The 21,641-nt window shown below is 41.6% G+C and overlaps 1 protein-coding gene across 1 annotated transcript in view; it reads left to right on the forward strand.

Moving 5' to 3' along the window:
• The window catches only part of LOC311136543 (double C2-like domain-containing protein beta), a gene marked incomplete at both ends in the record, with an annotated part of 208,511 nt that extends 195,401 nt beyond the window's left edge, over positions 1-13,110 (forward strand). Inside the window, 3 exons of the mRNA XM_084170710.1 lie at positions 6,379-6,460; positions 8,385-8,481; positions 12,974-13,110. Coding sequence (XP_084026836.1) covers positions 6,379-6,460; positions 8,385-8,481; positions 12,974-13,110 — 316 coding nt within the window. The remainder of the gene's footprint in view (positions 1-6,378; positions 6,461-8,384; positions 8,482-12,973) is intronic.
• Between the last annotated feature and the right edge of the window lie 8,531 nt (positions 13,111-21,641).

The following is a 21,641-nucleotide window of genomic DNA, read 5'->3' on the forward strand; positions in this document are numbered from 1 at the left end:
GAATCCATTATAAAAAAATTGAACGAATATGGCACCACAACAAACCTGCCAAGAGAGGGCCGTCCACCAAAACTCATGGACCAGGCCACAAAGGCATTAATCAGAGAGGCAACAAAGAGACCAAAGATAACCCTGAAGGAGCTGCAAAGCTCCACAGTGGAGATTGGAGTATCTGTCCATAGGACCACTTTAAGCCGAACCCTCCACAGAGCTGAGCTTTACGGAAGCCCTCCTGTAGCTCAGTTGGTTGAGCATGGCGCTTGCAACGCCAAGGTTGTGGGTTCGATTCCCACGGGGGGCCAGTATGAAAAATGTATGCACTCACTAACTGTAAGTCGCTCTGGATAAGAGTGTCTTCTAAATGACTAAAGATTGGCCAGAAAAAGGCATGTGGGAGACTCCCCAAACATATGGAAGAAGGTACTCTGGTCAGATGAAACTAAAATTTAGCTTTTTGGCCATCAAGGAAAACGCTATGTCTGGCGCAAACCCAACACCTCTCATCACCCCGAGAACACCATCCCCACAATGAAGTATGGTTGTGGCAGCATCATGCTGTGGGGATGTTTTTCATCCGCAGGGACTGGGAAACTGGTCAGAATTGAAGGAATAATGGATGACGCTAAATACAGCGAAATTCTTGAGGGAAACTTGTTTCAGTCTTCCAGAGATTTGAGACTGGGACAGAGGTTCACCTTCCAGCAGGACAATGACCCTAAGCATACTGCTAAAGCAACACTCGAGTGGTTTAAGGGCAAACATTTAAATGTCTTGGAATGGCCTAGTCAAAGCCCAGACCTCAATCCAATTGAGAATCTGTGGTATGACTTAAAGACTGCTGTACACCAGCGGAACCCATCCAACTTGAAGGAGCTGGAGCAGTTGAAGAATGGGCAAAAATCCTAGTGGCTAGATGTGCCAAGCTTATAGAGACATACCCCAAGAGACTTGCAGCTGTAATTGCTGCAAAAGGTGGCTCTACAAAGTATTGACTTTGGTGGGGTGAATAGTTATGCACGCTCAAGTTCTGTTTTTTTGTCTTATTTCTTGTTTGTTTCACAATAAAACATATTTTACATCTTCAAAGTGGTAAGCATGTTATGTAAATCAAATGATACAAACCCCCAACAAATCTATTTTAATTCCAGGTTGTAAGGCAACAAAATAGGAAAATTGCCAAGGGGGGTGAATACTTTCGCAAGACACTGTATCCTGTCCCCTCCGCTGCTAAAGCTGTCAAATCCTCCCACAGGTTTCTAGTTTGACCAGCTGTTTTAAGCAACTAATAAGGCAAACTTTCTAGCTATGCCAGGCAAAATCGGGCATTATCAGCTCATTGTTATGGATGTATCCATATGAATGTCAATAGAAAACGGCTACTTTGCTATTATTCTGGCTGCAGAGGTCGTGACTTTGTTAGCCGTAGCAAGTTGGCTAGCTATTAAGCAAGGGATAAGAACTTCGCCAGCGAGCATGGCAACGGAAGATAAAGAACGAAAGACTGCATCGCGTCCATAAATATTGAACTAATCGAACGAACGACTGGGATGAGAAAGTATGAATTTGCTTATATAAATGAAAATATCAACAGTTATTTTTTATTTCTACCGGTAAATGTATGCTTTCATATTGCTTTCTTTCACAACTGTGGTATACAGTGAGGGAAAAAAGTATTTGATCCCCTGCTGATTCTGTACGTTTGCCCACTGACAAACCCATGATCAGTCTATAATTTTAATGGTAGGTTTATTTGAACAGTGAGAGACAGAATAACAACAAAATAATCCAGAAAAACGCATGTCAAAAATGTTATAAATTGATTTTCATTTTAATGAGGGAAATAAGTATTTGACCTTCTGCAAAACATGACTTATTACTTGGTGGCAAAACCCTTGTTGGCAATCACAGAGGTCAGACATTTCTTGTAGTTGGCCACCAGGTTTGCACACATCTCAGGAGGGATTTTGTCCCACTCCTCTTTGCAGATCTTCTCCAAGTCATTAAGGTTTCGAGGCTGACGTTTGGCAACTCGAACCTTCAGCTCCCTCCACAGATTTTCTATGGGATTAAGGTCTGGAGACTGGCTAGGCCACTCTAGGACCTTAATGTGCTTCTTCTTGAGCCACTCCTTTGTCGCCTTGGCCGTGTGTTTTGGGTCATTGTCATGCTGGAATACTCACCCACGACCCATTTTCAATGCCCTGGCTGAGGGAAGGAGGTTCTCACCCAAAATTTGACGGTACATGGCCCCGTCCATCGTCCCTTTGATGCGGTGAAGTTGTCCTGTCCCCTTAGCAGAAAAACACCCCCAAAGCATAATGTTTCCACCTCCATCTTTAACAGTGGGGATGGTGTTCTTGGGGTCATAGGCAGCATTCATCCTCCTCCAAACACGGCGAATTGAGTTGATGCCAAAGAGGTCGATTTTGGTCTCATCTTATCACAACACTTTCACCCAGTTCTCCTCTGAATCATTCAGATTTTCATTGGCAAACTTCAGACAGGCCTGTATATGTGCTTTCTTGTGCAGGATTTCAGTCCTTCACGGCATAGTGTGTTACCAATTATTTTCTTGGTGACTATGGTCCCAGCTGCCTTGAGATCATTGACAAGATCCTCCCATGTAGTTCTGGGCTGATTCCTCACCGTTCTCATGATCATTGCAACTCCACAAGGTGAGATCTTGCATGGAGCCCCAGGCCGAGGGAGATTGACAGTTCTTTTGTGTTTCTTCCATTTGTGAATAATCGCACCAACTGTTGTCACCTTCTCACCAAGCTGCTTGGCGATGGTCTTGTAGCCCATTCCAGCCTTGTGTATGTCTACAATTTTGTCCCTGACATCCTTGGAGAGCTTTTTGTTCTTGGCCATGGTGGAGAGTTTGGAATCTGATTGAATGATTGCTTCTGTGGACAGATGTCTTTTATACAGGTAACAAACTGAGATTAGGTGCACTCCCTTTCAGAGTGTGCTCCTAATCTCAGCTCGTTACCTGTATAAAAGACACCTGGAAGCCAGAAATCTTTCTGATTGAGAGGGGGTCAAATACTTATTTCCCTCATTAAAATGCAAATCAATTTATAACATTTTTGACATGTGTTTTTCTGGATTTTTGTTGTTGATATTCTGTCTCTCACTGTTCAAATAAACCTACCATTAAAATTATAGACTGATCATTTCTTTGTCAGTGGGCAATCGTACAAAATCAGCAGGGGATAAAATACTTTTTTCCCCTCACTGTAAGCGGGATAAACAGATTAAAGAAACGCAACAGAATACAATTTACTGTTATTCTGGCTGCAGAGGTCATGACTGTGTAGCTAGTTGGCTAGCTAGCAGCAATTAAGGATAAGAACGTTGCCACTGAGCATGGCAACGAAACATAAAAGAACAGATGACTGGGTCGCATCCTTAGATAAGGGTGGGAGGGCCAAGAGACCTGAGGTGGCAGAACGGAGTGCTCAGGTTGGGGTGTAGGGTTTGAGCATAGCCTGAAGTTAGGGAGGGGCAGTTCCTCTTGCTGTTCCGTAGGTAAGCACCATGGTCTTGTAGAGGATTCAAGCTTCGACTGGAAGCCAGTAGAGAGAACTTGGGAAGGTTGAAAACCAGGCAAGCTGCAGCATTCTGGATAAGTTGGAGGGGTTTGATGGCACAAGTGGGGAGCCCAGCCAATAAGTTGCAGTAGTCCAGAGATGACAAGTGCCTGGATTAGGACCTGCGCCACTTCCTGCATGAGGTAGGGTCGTACTCTACGGATGTTGTAGAGCATGAAACTGCAGGAGCAAGTCACTGCTTTGATGTTTGAAGAGAATGACAGGGTGTTGTCCAGGATCACGCCAAGGTTCTTTGCACTCTGGGAGGGCAACACTGTGGAGTTGTCAACCGTGATGGAGAGGTCTTTGAGCAGGCAGGCCTTCCAGGGAAGAAGAGCATCTCCGTCTTCTCGAGGTTGAGCTTGAGGTGGTGGGCCGACATCTAAGTTGAGATATCTGCCAGGCACGCAGAGATGCGTGTTGCCACCTTGGTGTCAGAAGGGGGGAAGAAGAAAAGTAGTTGAGTGTCATCCACATAGCAATGATAGGAGAGAACATGTGAGGATATGACGGAGCCGAGTGACTTGGTGTATGGAGAGAAGAGGAGAGGGCCTAGAACTGAGCCCTGGGGGACACCAGTAGTGAGAGTACGTGGTGGTGACACAGATCCTCTCCACGTCACCTGGTAGGAGCGGCCTGCCAGGTAGGATGCAATCCAAGAATGTGCAGAGCCTGGGACACCCAGCCCTGAGAGGGTGGAGAGGAGGATCTGATGGTTCATGGTGTCAAAGGCATCGGGTAGATCTAGGAGGATGAGAACAGAGGAGAGAGAGTCAGCTTTTGCAGTGCAGAGAGCCTCCGTGACACAGAGAAGAGCAGCCTCGGTTGAGTGACCCGTCTTGAAGCCTGACTGGTTAGGTTCAAGAAGATCGTTCTAATTATCCCTGATTATTATACTTTTTTTATGTTAATTCTCCAGAAGTATATAGTTTTTCTCTAAAATCATACATTGTGTGGCCTGGCTGGTCTAGCGGTAATGCCACAGGCTCTGGCCTAGAATGTTGGCATGGGTTTGAATCCGGCCTACTGCCCTATGGCTCGACCTCTCTCTATCTTTCCCCATTGTCATCCTCTCTCACTATCTATATATTTATAAAATCATACATTGTCATTTTCACAGTGTAATGTACGGCAGTAATCATTTCTTTGCTATACTATTACCATGTAACAAGATTCTTCAAATAAAATAACTACACAGCCTCCATATGTGTCCAGAAGCTCGGAGTCATTCTTCTGTCATAACACCTGATCATGAGCACGTCGATGTACAGCACTAATGGGAATCGAACATCGGCTATTTAATTGAGTGGATTGTGGAGACCTGTGTTTTCTTCACATGGGGCCCTGTAAATTGGATTCCCACTAAGCTTGAATGGTTTCTAGCAGCTAATGGAATTCCTCAACCTGAAGAGCCACAGGCAGCTATAGTCTGTAATAAGCTTTAGAGAAAATCTCTATCTCTCCTGCCACGGGTGAGATCTGTGTATTACTTTTGAATGGGAGTAGAGGCATTCATTTAACCCCATGTTCTTCCATGTTCTTCCTCAGGCACTTTTGAGACTTGTACATTTTTTACACTGAAGCCATTATATAGGGCACAAGTGAAGATTCTAGGCCAAAATGACTTGTGTATGCGACTATAATTTTTTGGGTAAGAAACTTCTAGATGTCCAATTGTTGGCCTTTCATTAAAGCATGAGATGTCGGTCAATATGGACTATGCAGACGAGTTGGTTTAAGAAGAGAGCAGTTGGCTCCATATGGATCACCTTACCTCTGACAGAGCCAAGTACTGCAGTTCTACAGGACTCAGTGAGGGGGTCAATCAAACTTCCTCGAGCTCCAACTCCAGTCAAGCCCCACTACTCCACCCAGGGTTTGTATCACACATTGACTCTTGGGGGTTCCCAACATCTATTTGGAGTTCCTGAAGTCGAAAACGTTGACCTTTTGGGCCTCATTGATACTTAAATTCCTATGGAGGGGTTGATTGTTATGGGGTGTGCAGCCATCCAGTAATTGAAACAATGGAGGCCATTGTAATTACCCTTTGCCCAGATTTTTTCCTATTCATTCCCATCTTATTTTCGGGAGCATTGCAAACATTTAAAAAATGCATTTTGGAGATCAGAGCTTTAAGTTGGACCTAGTGTGCATCCCAAATGGCACCCGTTTCCATATATAGTGCTTTTATTAAGTAGTGCACTATAGGGAATACATTTTTACAGTTTAGTCATTTAGCAGACGCTCTTATCCAGAGCGACATACAATTAGTGAGTGCATACGTTTTCATACTGGCCCCCCGTGGGAATAGAATGCCATTTGGGACGCAACCCTAGACTAAAACCACCAGCTCCATGTTATTGTATGTTAATACAATATAGTAATCAACCTTTCAACCCATAGACTGTCAGTCACTGTAGCAACAGCTTTCTTAGTGTTGGCCTCAGTATGCTGCCCTAAGTGTTCTGCCCACTGTCAGATAAAATGTGATGCCACACTACCCTCTGGTGGAATAATTGGTATAACATTCAATTTGATCAGGCTGAATTAATTACACATATTTGCTGTCTTATTCCTTTTCATATTGGTCCAGTCATTCCTGCTGGACTACTAAGAGCTCAGAGAAGTGGGGCGTTTCAAAGTTCTGTGTCCCTGGATTGAATCTCCTGACTGCATGTCTATTACAGTGTACAGCACACCCAATAATCCACAGCAAACAACAGTAGACTGCAGAGAGACATTTGCTGTCAGTAATAGTTACTGCTTTATGTCTTGTCTGCAGGTACCTGAAGCCTGACGAGAACAAAAAGTCAAAGCACAAGACTGCTGTCAAGAAGAAGACCCTCAACCCAGAGTTTAACGAGGTAAGGAAGGACTTGCTCTCTCTCCCTCTCTTTTCTGTCTCTCTTTTTCCTCTCTCAGAGATGTCTTGTCTCTCTCAGACATCACAAATCCCTCCAATAATCAATCCCATTTAAGACATGAGACTGAGGAGGAACCAGATATTTTAAGATAAAGATTTATCAACTTAGTTATGAAACACATTTTTCAAACTTGGCTAATTATAACTGACTATGTTCCAGTATGATAGAATTTAATGAAAATCATGACTTTAAAGGTCCAATGCAGCAGTTTCTATCTCAATATCAAATAATGTCTGGGTAACAATTAAGTACCTTACTGTAATTTTTCTTTTTTTTATAAAAATGGTTTAAAAAAATAATGTTCTTAGCAAAGGGCAATTTCTTAAGCAATAATTTTGCTAGGACTGTCTCGGAGTGGTCTGAGTGGGGAGGGAAAAACTGAAAATTAGCTGTTATTGGCAGAGAGGTTTGGCACTCTCTTTCTTATTGGTCAATAAAATTATTTACCGCATAATGATGTCACCATCGAAGGCCAAAACTCCATCCCACCAAAACAGGCTGAAATTTCAGGCAGTGTTTTCAAACTGCTCTTGCATTAAAATGGCATTGTCATCACTTTCACAATTTCACAGTATTATTCCAATCTCATAGTGTGGAAATATATATAAAACACAGGAAAATCATGTTTTTGACTGCACTGGGCTTTTAATGCTGACTCATTGTACATTTACTCTTCTTACCGACAGTAGATATCACATCTCCCCATATTTCTCTTTTATCTGTATCTCTCTGGGTGTCCTTATTACACACGAGTGTACATTTTCTAACCAAAATGCATTGATGATGAGGTGGTTCTCCTTCAGATCAGCCCTCTGTTAACTTTCATTGAGAGGCCAACTTGACTATAGTAAAAGTCTATTCCTCCCCTCTCCTGAGCCTGCCTCTTCTTCTCTGAATGCCTCACAAACATTATCCCATTCATCTGTTACTATGCTCCAGAGAGACCCCGCATTCATGCTCAGACTACCACCAAAGACCTAACTTAGCACTAGACTGTGGCATCGAGTGGGTCGCCTTGGAGCGTCCAGCCGTATGAGAGTGAATGGCGTCCTCCCGGAACACGCGAGGCCTGTGACTTGACATTTCCACTGACATTTCCTTTTGTCCCCATTTCCATCCTGTCGCCTGTTGGCCTTTCAGCTCGAGATTAGGTGACCTGGGCTTCCAGTGCATTCAGAAAGCATTTTGGTAACCTTGAGTATTGATGGATTGATATCAAAATGGATTATCTTCGGGGCCTCCCGAGTGGCGCAGCGGTCTAAGGCACTGCAGTGCATGAGGCGTCATTACAGATCCGGGTTTGATCCCGGGCTGTGTCGCAGCCGGCCGCGACCGGGAGACCCATGAAGCGACGCACAATTGGCCCAGCGTCGTCCGGGTTAGGGGAGGGTTTGGCCGGCCGGGATGTCCTTGTCCCATCGCGCACTAGCGACTTCTGTGGTGGGCCAGGCGCATGCACGTTGACACGGTCGCCAGTTGTACGGTGTTTCCTCCGACACATTGGTGCGGCTGGCTTCCGGGTTAAGCGAGCAGTGTGTCAAGAAGCAGTGCGGCTTGGCAGGGTTGTGTTTCGGAGGACGCATGGCTATCACCCTTTGCCTCTCCCGAGTCCGAACGGGAGTTGCAGCGATGGGACAAGACTGTAACTACCAATTGGGGAGAAAAAGGAGTAAAAAATAAATACATTGATTCTCTTCTATCAGCATGATTATGTGTAGGCCATATCGGTTATTATTTAAATATGATTCCTTTGATCATGTTTCTTGTGGAATCTAATAGCTTTTTGGGGATAACCTTGCTGTCTGTATGAAGCTGTATGGCCAGTCACGTTTTTACGTTTGTTTTTTTTACCTGGCTTTTGTAGGAGTTCTTCTACGAAATCAAATACGCCGACCTCAGCAAGAAAACCCTGGAGGTAACCGTGTGGGATTACGACATCGGCAAGTCCAACGATTTCATAGGTAAGCACTAAGCAGGTGACTGCGTTACGAAGTGTAGTGACCTGAACACGTAAGTTCAAAGCGTTGTGCGCGGCTGCAGCCACACCGGTGACACTCCTGCCCCGGCCCAGGCTCTCCTGCCTCTCTGCACCTGGCACCTCTGTTTACAACACCTACTCACCCACCAGAGGCCTCCACTTGTCCTGATAGCTGCCCAGGGCCACAAACCTGGACACAAAAGACAACAACAAACAACTGTTGAGTGTTGAGGAAGAAGCACGAAACACTGACCCTTGGTGCATGCCAGCCAGGCTGTCAGCTTGTCAAGTTGTCATGCCGACATGTTGTTGGTGGGCGAGGAATTGAACTTGAAGTGATAGGGATCCAACTTTTTCTGAATCCCTACCAAATCCCACATTCCTCTCTTTTGATGATGCACACCTCAAGAGTCCTCAGCACTCATCAGGAGTTTGATCTGTTCACTCATCCACTTTAGCTAAGATGAAGAGGAGAGTGGGGTATGTTGAGCTATTTTTTACATTCACCATCACTACGTCAAAGAAAATATTCGTATTCTTTCTAACAAAGATATCTACATATATTTCAGGATGTTGTGTATCCCTGGAAATAATCAGAATTCATGTAAACATAACAGTTTTGAAAACATAACTTGTCCAAAATAAGTGGTCTCTTGGCATAACTTACCCCGGGTAAATTGAGCATAGGGACAGGGTAAGTTGAGCCACCTTGGGGTAAGTGGGTGATGGTGCTGGTAGGTCAAAGTTTAATTCATGGAATGGGGTTTGGTATATTTATACTTTTCTCTATGCATATTCTGACCTTGAATTTAAGCACGAGAATAGCATGCTATTCACCCACTATTCGTTTGAGGTGGAGCTTGAATAAATGAAGGTGTGGCTACAGATACACCGTATTCTGACCTTGACTTAGTTCCCTAATAATTCCACCACCTTTACGCCGAGGAAACCATGAAGAAGGTCTAGCGAACCTACCGGTTCCAAGTGGAAAAATCATCGACTTAATTTTTTCAAATATAAATAACACCATTCTCCATGTACTGTAATTTACATCTTGATAAGATCTATTGATAAGAGCTAGGTAAATGATTGTAAATACACATAGCAATTTTGTTTGATGAAACCAGCCATATGGAAGCAAACTGGAAAATCATATCAACATAACATGCATTGCGGACCCTTTTCCACAGTGAAATAGGATATACATAGCTGTGCCATTATTCAGAATTCTAATTGTGTGCCCTCATAATTTGCGTGGATGAAATTTGGAGACCCAAGCTATAGGCTTCTGTAGGGCTGAACCTGCCGAGTTGATTTATGCACTTTAGAATGTTTTGATTATATGCGCTGGCTTTTCTCTGTTTAATTTTACAATTTGTATCATGTTAAGTATTAGCCACTATCGGGAGCCACCGTCAGTAATTCCACATGCATTTCTTTTATTATTCCGTTTACCTTTCTTTCCTCTGTCACGTCCTTGTAAATTGTTCCTGAGGGTCGCTTGCATTAGTGGATCATATTAGGCTAATGTTGTGCAATAATTTCGGACATGTAACCTATTTGAAGACCACACATAGCATGTTAAAACGGGAGCCTGGCGTACAGTTCACAACGACTGGACCATTGTCATACAGTTCCATGATTAGTGGGAATAAGGGTAGATTTATAGGATTATTGTTCAATCCATATTGTACACTTTTTCCACCTTCCAATATTTCATGGATTGAACTTGAATATGACACTTAAACCACTGTATTTTTTATTCATCAATATACAGTATTTTGTGTGGAAACGCTCTCCATACCGTAAAAAAAAAAAAAAAAAAGATTAATACTTTCCTAACCCTAAAATGTGCATAAATAATCTACAAGATGGATTTCTTTCATTGATCACTATATTCTGAACCCGTTCTCTCAATGTATTCTATTGAATCTGTCGACAAAATTCGAATTAAAGGTGCACCGTACAAGAAAATGTGTTGACCAGCAAGTGGGAGGGTTTTCAGCGGTTGAATTAAATGTACACTGCTCAAAAAAATTAAGGGAACACTTAAACAACACAATGTAACTCCAAGTCAATCACACTTCTGTGAAATCAAAATGTCCACTTAGGAAGCAACACTGATTGAAAATAAATGTCACATGCTGTTGTGCAAATGGAATAGACAACAGGTGGAAATTATAGGCAATTAACAAGACACCCCCAATAAAGGACTGGTTTTGCAGGTGGTGACCACAGACCACTTCTCAGTTCCTATGCTTCCTGGCTGATGTTTTGGTCACTTTTGAATGCTGGCGGTGCTTTCACTCTAGTGGTAGCATGAGACGGAGTCTACAACCCACACAAGTGGCTCAGGTAGTGCAGCTCATCCAGGATGGCACATCAATGCGAGCTGTGGCAAGAAGGTTTGCTGTGTCTGTCAGCGTAGTGTCCAGAGCATGGTGGCGCTACCAGGAGACAGGCCAGTACATCAGGAGACGTGGAGGAGGCCGTAGGAGGGCAACAACCCAGCAGCAGGACTGCTACCTCCGCCTTTGTGCAAGGAGGAGCAGGAGGAGCACTGCCAGAGCCCTGCAAAATGACCTCCAGCAGGCCACAAATGTGCATGTGTCTGCTCAAACGGTCAGAAACAGACTCCATGAGGGTGGTATGAGGGCCCGACATCCACAGGTGGGGGTTGTGCTTACAGCCCAACACCGTGCAGGACGTTTGGCATTTGCCAGAGAACACCAAGATTGGCAAATTTGCCACTGGCGCCCTGTGCTCTTCACAGATGAAAGCAGGTTCACACTGAGCACATGTGACAGACGTGACAGAGTCTGGAGACGCCGTGGAGAACGTTCTGCTGCCTGCAACATCCTCCAGCATGACCGGTTTTGGCGGTGGGTCAGTCATGGTGTGGGGTGGCATTTCTTTGGGGGGCCGCACAGCCCTCCATGTGCTCGCCAGAGGTAGAGGTGACTGCCATTAGGTACCGAGATGAGATCCTCAGACCCCTTGTGAGACCATATTCTGGTGCGGTTGGCCCTGGGTTCCTCCTAATGCAAGACAATGCTAGACCTCATGTGGCTGGAGTGTGTCAGCAGTTCCTGCAAGAGGAAGGCATTGATGCTATGGACTGGCCCGCCCGTTCCCCAGACCTTAATCCAATTGAGCACATCTGGGACATCATGTCTCGCTCCATCCACCAACGCCACATTGCACCACAGACTGTCCAGGAGTTGGCGGATGCTTTAGTCCCGGTCTGGGAGGAGATCCCTCAGGAGACCATTCACCACCTCATCAGGCATTGTAGGGAGGTCATACAGGCACGTGGAGGCCACACACATTACTGAGCCTCATTTTTACTTGTTTTAAGGACATTACATCAAAGTTGGATCAGCCTGTAGTGTGGTTTTCCACTTTAATTTTGAGGGTGACTCCAAATCCAGACCTCCATGGGTTGATACATTTGATTTCCGTTGATAATTCTTGTGTGATTTTGTTGTCAGCACATTCAACTATGTAAAGAAAAAAGTATTTAATAAGATTATTTCATTCATTCAGATCTAGGATGTGTTATTTTAGTGTTCCCTTTTATTTTTTTGAGCAGTGTATTTAGAGCGGGCAAGGTAGCCACATCTGCAGAGTGCGTTACGTGACTAAGGTAAGACTGAATACCAAATACTGAGAAGTGTTTAGGAAAGGAGTGCGTAGGTAGAAAAGGCATCAATTCCTGAGTCGGGATCGGGCCAATTTTGCATAAAACGGAAAACAAATAATCATCATTTGTACGGGGTATGGTAACCTAACGTAGCAGGCGTAGAAAGATGCCTGAGCGGAGTTCCCACTGTAAATTGACTGCTCTGTCTAGGTTCCCCAAGTGTCCAGTAGAGGGGGCAGCTACTCCAGGAATCCACTGAGGTGAAGCCTAGCCTCCTTCTTGCTTCATAACATATGAAGCCGATGCAGTAAATGACACTACATTTGATCGTGCTTTCCTGTCAATTCTGTAACACATGCTATTGACTGACTGGCCTAGCCTATATAGACATTCAGATCAACAATAGAGCTATCTCCATTGTCATGGACATTTGTATTAGCTGGGCTAACATATATCAACACCATTTTTGGACACGATAGCTTAATGACGGTTTAAATAGCTAGAAGAGAGTAATGTGCCTATTTGAAAGCTATAAAAAAAGTAGCTCTCATGCTAGAAAAGGATAATGTGCTCAGATACATTTTTTTAAAACATTGTTCAAGTCCAGCAATTGATAAGAGCAAGGGTGCACACATAAAACGCTTGCATTCTCAGCTTTAAAACATTGGTCACCAGTCTCACTTCAGAAATGCCTATTCTACCATGGACAGCCTGTTCAGGAGGGTGCAACATCACAGAGTGTTGGGTATTGTGTTAGTTCAAATCATTTTCTTTCTATCGTCCATCTATGCGTTCTAACCCTTTTCTACTGTTCTGCCGTCCCCGGTCTCAGGTGGTGTGTCCCTGGGCATCAGCGCAAACGGGGAGAGGCTCAAACACTGGTTCGACTGTCTCAAAAACAAGGACAAGAAAATTGAGCGCTGGCACACACTGACCAACGAACTTCCTGGTACAACATTCAATGACTAATGGCCCCTCCCCACTACATGCTGTGGACAGGAGTTCAGCCTTGATCGACTGATATACACTTCAGCTTTCCCATTTCCGGAGACGTTTAACAAATCAAAGCTCTTGTTTTCTGTATTTCTATCCCAAGGTTTTGGGCTCATCCATTATCTTCTATCCCTTTCTGATAATGTGCTGTGGCTTTAGGGCTTGCTGCACAGAACTAGAATGAGATGAGAATCAATTTCTATGGTTTGCTGTCCGGAGATGCATATTCACTTGGTTTACTGGCAGCAGTTTATTGTCAGATTGTGGGGAGTGTGCACTTTGTTGAAATGACAGGAGAAAAGGGTGGATTATTTACTTCAGACACTGCTCTAAAAAGTATATGTATTGTTTACAGTCTAGGACGCAGCTCCACACACCTCTGCTGTTCCTCTGAAGTTCATGTTTGCAGGAGAAAGGGGGCAAAAGACACAAGTAAGGTGTTTTATAGAGAGCCTACTTTCAGGTCATTCCAAATGTCTAATCCTGTGGTGAAGGGTTTGGGCCAGGGGAGGGAAATGTGGAAGGGAGGGGGGCAAGGCATTTTAATATGCTAGCTCTAAGTACTGTATCTCATTGCTTATGTGTTTCAGTTGTTTTTTAAGTAGTGTAAAATGTACGCCACCCCAGTCAGTATATCAGATGAATGTAGACTATAACCCTTCTCTCCCACAGTACAGTAACTCCTCTGAGAATGGGTGCTGTGTGTTATTGAACATACATCAAACTCAAGTGATAAATATCAGAGAGATGCGTTGGATAGCATGGGAGGAAGAGAATTGAACTTCTGCAGCCTAATGTCAAACAGTTTTTATGATGTTGCCTGAGGCGGAATATTACCATAAATCTATATTTGTACATTTCCTCATTGGCTGTTTAATTATTAATGATGAGAAGGCAATATGGCTCAAAACTCACTTCATGCTTATGTTTTGAAATCAAAGTATATTTTGATATGAATTAATCATTTTATGTTCACCTTTTTATTGTTGCCCTAAAATGTAAGTTTGTGCTGTATGTGTGTCGGTGAACACGACCGAGAATTGTCCTTTTAAATCGTGAAATATTGAACTGGCCAATTCTTACCCAACAGGTAATAATTGTCTATGTATTGCTAGTGTTTTACTGTCATACTTGTGTAAAAGTAAAGATACCTTAATAGAAAATGACTCAAGTAAAAGTGAAAGTCACCCAGTAAAATCCTACATGAGTAAAAGTTAAAACTATTTGGTTTTAAATATACTTAAGTATCAAAAGTAAATGTAATTGCTAAAATATACCTAAGTATCAAAAGTAAAAGTATAAATAATTTCAAATTCCTTATATTAAGCAAACCACATGGCACAATATTCTTGTTTTTTTTAATTTACGGATAGCCAGGTGCACACTCCAACACTCAGACATAATTTACAAACAAAGCATTTGTGTTTAGTGAGTCCGCCAGATCAGATGCAGTAGGGATGACCAGGGATGTTCTCTTTAAGTGTGTGAATTAGACCATTTTCCTGTCCTGCTAATAAGCATTCAAAATGTAACGAGTTCTTTTGGGTGTCACGGAAAAAGTACATTATTTTCTTTAGGCATGTAGTGCCTCCTGTAGCTCAGTTGGTAGAGCATGGCGCTTGCAACGCCAGGGTTGTGGGTTCGATTCCCACGGGGGGCCAGTATGAAAAATGTATGCACTCACTAACTGTAAGTTGCTCTGGATAAGAGCATCTGCTAAATGACTAAAATGTCAATAGTAAAATACAGATACCCAAAAAAACTACTTAAGTAGTACTTTAAAGTATTTTTACTTAAGTACTTTACACCACTGCTAACAACCATGAAAGTACATGATTATACATGGTTTAATTTTGTGTTATAATTTATAATAGTGTTGTTTTTTCAAAGCTTTTGTCTTACTTGAAAAATGTAAAGACATGTCCCATTCCATTCTTAAACATGCTGTGAGCTTAATTTCAAGAAAAAGCTCCCAAGGGTTATTTTCTATCTTCATTGACCAACCCAGGTGGACTTCTTGTTACTACTTCATGTTCAAAGTTTACTCAAGACGGTGTAAAAAATTGCACTTGTCTATCTGAGCATTACGGTCTCTCTGGCCTGGTGTGGACTAACCTAACGTTGCAGGAGTAAAATAAACGCCTGAAACTAGATCCCCTACTTACGGGTCTTGACGAGAAGTAAAAAACTGTCGGGGGAGGTTCTCTTCTGCACTGTTCAACCAATCCAGTAAATGTGGAGGAGTTAAGATGGAGTGTCGCCTTGTTAACGTCCCAAAGTGGAAGTCTCTCTTTCCATGTCCCCTGAAAACCAGAACATCCGGTTGTTGGGGACTCGGCAGAGGCTAGGTGTGGGACAGTGATTTGTGAAACGCTATCTCTCACTACTTGACTATGTGGCAGTCCAATATCCTCCCCCTCTACAGTACCAACTAGAAGTTGTTTTGGACACCAAGGTCCAACCCAATCTCTTCCTCAAGCCTACAGGGCGTCAGGCAGGCATGAAGGTGGTCTCTTTCTTGAATGCATATACAGTCGCAACAGCTAACCTGTGACATTTTATAATCTGTTTGCCTTTGTACCAAAAACATTGATATTATAACAAAAATGCATGCAAATGTGATTGGTTAGTCATGAAATGACTTTGCTTAATGTTTGATACTGCTGTTTTTTCTGTGAAAAAAAATAACACAACTGTGGAAGCTACAAGAATGTCAATCTTTCTTCTGGACAACGTTTTGTACCTTTGAACACTTTCGCATTGACTGTGCGGCTGCTGTATTGACTGTCTGGGAATGTGAAGAAAAATCTCTCCCTCTCTGTTTGTTCCTTTTGTTAACACTCAGGCGATTGTTTGCATAATTCTGGTGGTTCTATGGTAAAAAAAAAAAAAAAAGAAAGAATCATTTTTTCCCTCCTATTTCACCTTACTTTTGCACCGAATGGCCGAATGATTGTGCCTTTTATTTTGTAACAGTGTATTTTTGCAACGCTCACTCACAAAGATTAGATCGATATTAGCTTTTAATATGTAAATAATACATGACACATTTATATTCCTGTATATGTGTTAGGTTCCGAACACTGTTTCACTCTTTCAATATTTCCCACCCAAATGACACGTGGCCAGTGTGTCGTTCCACTCTTTGATGGTGGTGATAGTGAAGGCAGGGGTGCAAGGTTGAGGTGGAAGCATGTATGTACAATATACATCTGTGAGTGGAAGAGGTCACAATGACAGGCAACAGGGCCTGTATTCACAAAGCATCTCAGAGTAGGAGTGCTGACCTTTAAATCATAATGAATACAATTATATGGACAGGGGGGGGCCTGACACTAAATCGTCACCCTACTGATGATTTATTGATTCTGTTTCTTCATTGCAGAGTCTGCACAGGGCTGACTGTTCAATGCCCCATATAGCATTCTTTTTGTGGTGAGAATTGTATATAATAGTTTAAATTGAAAAGAACAGATTGATCCATCAAATGTTTTGTATATCAGTTCATAAACACAACGCCATGGTATTGGGACATAAAAAATCTGTTCACAACTATCTTGAATTTTATGCAGTTTAGTTGTCAAACCTCTCGACCTTAAGTAAAACTGATACAGTTTATGATTTATACTACACATTTTAAGCCATTGTAGTATCGAGTAAATGCTGGCAATTATTGCTGATAAACAAAGGAGTCCGCTCATACTGAACCTTGATCATAAGTTTATTCATATCACAAGCTTTCAGCATGAGTTACAGGTGTCATGCCCACCCGGAGAGCGACGCCTCAGATTGCAATGGTCGCTCTAACCTCTCCTTCGTTTTTCCCCCAGTATATATAATCTCCCCAAGATGTGGGTGGCTCCCTCTACTGTCCAATCCCCTGTCTACAACACACTTCCTGTCTGTTGTATGTGTCGTTACACTAAAACATTCCCTCTTGATACTAAAATAAAACGTCCTCTCCGGTTCCACTTAAAAACATTAACAACGTCATAATCTTCATATACGACATCCCCCCCTTCGAGACTAAACAGTCTCGAAAAAAAACAGAATAGGATTATGACAAGTAACAATTTATCTTATTGAGTATCTTTAACATTAAACCAAAAACATTTCCCTCTGGAGTGTAAATACCTTTCTATGAAATATGAATAAATGTTTATGAAGTGTGAATACATTACTATGAAATATGAACAAATCTTTATGGAGTGTGAGAGCGAAAAACTCTCTCTTCGTTCCAAATCCATCCATCAATCAAGACAGTAAAATTCTCTCACGGTCCCTCTGCCCCAGGCAACCACCTAGGTACTCCCGATGAATTCATAAATCCTTATCAATGCATTTGAAACTATGATGCAATTTAAATACACATGTAAGTCCCTGCAAACAAAATACTTTCCAAAATGTCCACACCAAGGCTGGTCAACCCATCGGACCCTATAGTGGACCTCTCCCTGCCTAGACACCCTGTCCCTAAGCATTCACGAAATAAACAAAAACATCTAAGTTCCCCACATGTATTCAATAACATCAAATATCATTCTACAAAAATTAATACCTAAGAATATGACACAAATTATGTATTACACATGCAAATATGTCTATATTTCATTGCAGACACTGGAATGTAGTCCACTACACTTCATCTCCTCCGTAGTCTCCTCTTCCAATGCATTGTTGATGATGGAATCGGAATATTTCCACACCTTCCTTGTTCCATCTCCTCCAGTCATTGTCCTTTCATATTGTCCCTTCATATTGTCCTTGTTTGAGTATTTCAATCTCCACATATTCCCCCAAATGCTTCTGGAAGAAAAGAAAAGACCAAACAGTATCTTTTGCAAAACAACACTTTCAAATTAAACATCAATATCAACTAAGAATATAACAATTATATATAAATGATGTATGAATCAATATAAATGATAGAATAATGAAATAGGATAATGTGATTCATTCATACACTTCCCCCCTTTGATTCATAAAATCATACTAAAATCACCCTAATATTGAAAAAAAAAAATTTGAAAAATGATCAAATATTCAAAAAGGATATTTATCATCAATACTCCATCCAGTCCCACTTGTCCCTCTTCATCCAGATCAGGAACAGTCAACAACGGCATCTGAGTGTTGTCTCCAGGCATCACTACTCCAACCTATCTCAATATCATAGCTTTCTCAAAGGTCAGTAACAAATTACAAACATCACACACAGTGCTATCAAAGCTGCCATTAAAATCTAATCCATCACTGCTCCTACTGGGCCTGACTGATCTTGCAACCAAGTCTTTGCTGACCATCCAGCTCCTTCAGATCTACCAAACGCATCCCTTATATATTTCAACGCATAGTGATACTATCTGAACTATCTGGAATCAAAGTATAGCTAATATTATCAATATGATCTGCCAAAAAATGTTACACCATACCATGGAAAAAGTCCCCCCTTCTCTCTTAGAATTATCCTCCAATGATAGGCTTCCCAGACTATGAAATGTCGCCATGTCCCTTTCCACCCTACTTCCAAACCTAGATTCAGATTTATCTGTGTCCGGTGCTACCCCTCTTTTAATGGTAGAAACCTCATATGGAAGCTTCAACGTTGACATGTAACAACATCCTATCCATCCATAGGGTAAGAATATATACGCTTTATCACCACAAACCCTCCAAATATCTCTAAAATTCCCAATAGTCACATTGTCAGGCAAAAGCTGATCTTTCACCATCAAAGTCCTGCTCTTCTTACTAACTGGAACATAAAAAGTAACATTATATTTATGCTAACCTTATGTTAATGCTTACCCAAAGTCATCATAATCATCACAATCTGATATTCCCATAAACATACCCCTTACATCATATGTTTTATTAGAACAAAAACAACTTTTAGCCCTCACTGGTTTCACCTCCAATGCATCAGGGTTCGCTGTTACCTGATTTTCCTTCCCATCTAACAAAATTCACATAGGGTGATTCATTTAATCAAGAACACCTAAACCTAGGCGTAAACAAATGTTTTGACAATGACATTATTTTATCTGTTACTGATTGTTGCTGATACAACAGCCCTGACAACGCATAAGATTGACACATACTTGATAGAGGTCGAGTGACCGTCTAAAATGTTTGGTGCTGGAATTCTCAACAGACATGGACCCTCAAGATTCCTCACTGATCTTACAGGATGAGCTAGCTGCTGGAACCAAAGATTCCTACCTGCCCATCCATCTTTAATTTTCACAACAGAAGAATCAAACCACATGCCTTCCATTTAGTTTCTCTCTTCCCTAACGAGCGGTACTGATCAGATACCTCTCCTTGTCTGTCATTAAAATCAAAGACCTCATCCTGTACCTCCATGATAGTATCCTTCACTATTTCAGATGAATCTATATTGTTCTCTACCACTATCTGCTCTCCTATTTTAACCCTATCCTTACTATCATTGACAGCACTCTCTATTCGTACCATAAACCCCTGAGTCCTTCTTGCTACCCCCTTTAATTTCAGAAAAGTTGTTGTCGGTGTCGGTGTCATACTTCCTACATTTGTTATTGCCGTCGCATCATTAATCCCTTCCAAAGTTACCATTAAAGTAGTTGATTTAGTTGATGTATTAACACCCTTAACTACTTCTAGTGGGAAAGCTACCGATATCCTCTGTGTATTATTTACTGTTGGAGTGACTACTGTAATCTACTTCTCCTGAACTCCTTCGGTGACTGTGGAAGCTTCAACAGATTTCAAATCTTCCATTATAAGCGTCACTATACGAATTACATAGCCTTTTAACCAATAATTCTTAACCGGAACAAATTTTAATGCTTGCACTAGATAAGTACACATATATTCTCCCTGATCTTTCTCTGTAACATTACGCAAAATAAATGAACAATCACTCATAACCCTCTTCCACTTCATATCATTGTACAAACTATACTTCCTTTGACTAGGTGCAACAGCTTCTACTTCTGGTCCTGATAACAATACTTCTTCTCCATAATTATCTCTCCATGTGGGAGGAACGTCCCCTCTCCACTCCATCTCTCACATCTACAATGAAGATGAGCTGGATCACTCATCCTAACCCTAATAACAGTCTTTTCCTCTAAAATTGGTGCTGGAGCTATTGGTTCCCTTATAATCAAATGCGATATATTTATGGCTTTAATAACTATCAATGTTGAAAGAGTTAAATTGCTTCTCACTGTTGTTTTAATAGACTGACGTGTTAATGTCCTTATTGTTACTTCATCTAGTTTCCCCAAAGCTTTGAACTCTTTGCTTGTACTTCCATCTATCACCACTAGTGTCAAATGACGTAAATTTAACTTACATTCACTCTCTCTTCCTACTCTAAACCCTCACTTTCAAACTTTTGATTATAAAAAATAAACCTAAAATTACCTTGATCTTCCTGCTGGGAACTGTAAGTATAGATACTCAATCACCCTTAATCTTCTCTTATCATTCAACAACGCATACTTTCTCAATGCATCTGCTCCTAACAGATCTAAACTCCTACCATATCTATCTTCCCACTAAACTCTAAAATGTCCTTCACCACTGTTCTCTCTCTCTTACTACTAACTAACATTGAAACTTAGCTTACTGTCTTAGAGTTCCTTCAACCCTAGTTCTCCTAACTTTTTTTAATCTAATATTTTCTCCTAACCTTTAAAAACCTTTTTCCACTGATTTATTCACAAAATCCCTTTACCACCAATTTTTAGAATATGTGATTGGGAAGTCCCCACCTGCTTCTGACTTCTTCACACACAGACTTGGCAAACGACTAAACATCTTTTAGCCTAGCCTGAAATCTCTTGGTGTAGGAATGTAACCCAGAATAACAGTCACCCCTTTTAACTTTACTTCCCAGACAGATTGTCTAATAGGCAGTCTAATAGATTATCATCCTTCCTATGATATTATCTTTTTAAGCAAATATGATTCCCAAAAACCCTACTTTTTTTAAAATCCTCTACCAGACAGTCGTCTAGTGTACATCTTATTGTACAGTTCAATTTACACAATGCATCTCTTTCCAACAATGCAATAGGTATATGTTCTAATATTAGTATGTCTATTTTAATTTCTCCTTGATTTTTATAGCAGAGCTCAATTGGTTCCTTAAGAGTAATTAGCTGTTTTACTACCTCAAATCCCTATCCTAATTAGTTAATTTTACATAGTGAGATGTTTAACCTCTTTAGGCTGAACACAGATAAAAGCTTTTCCACTATTCACCTCTCCTAGTCCTTTGTTTTTACTTCAATTGTTAGATATTTTCTCTTCTTCTCTAATCGATGCTATCAGCTGACACCCCCCTTCGTATCTTCTAGGCACTCTAGAATCCTTGAAGGGTTCACCTAGAGAACAGGTGATCTTCACTTGCTCCTTTATCTTCCTCAGAAATTTGCTCTGTTGTTTCCTCCTGGCGCATTGCACTCACAGGTAAAGTAACCAATCTGTCCATAATTATAACACTCTTCTGAAAG

This window comes from Coregonus lavaretus (genome assembly GCF_964263955.1).
Source record: "Coregonus lavaretus genome assembly, chromosome: 10".
Lineage (NCBI taxonomy): Eukaryota > Metazoa > Chordata > Actinopteri > Salmoniformes > Salmonidae > Coregonus > Coregonus lavaretus.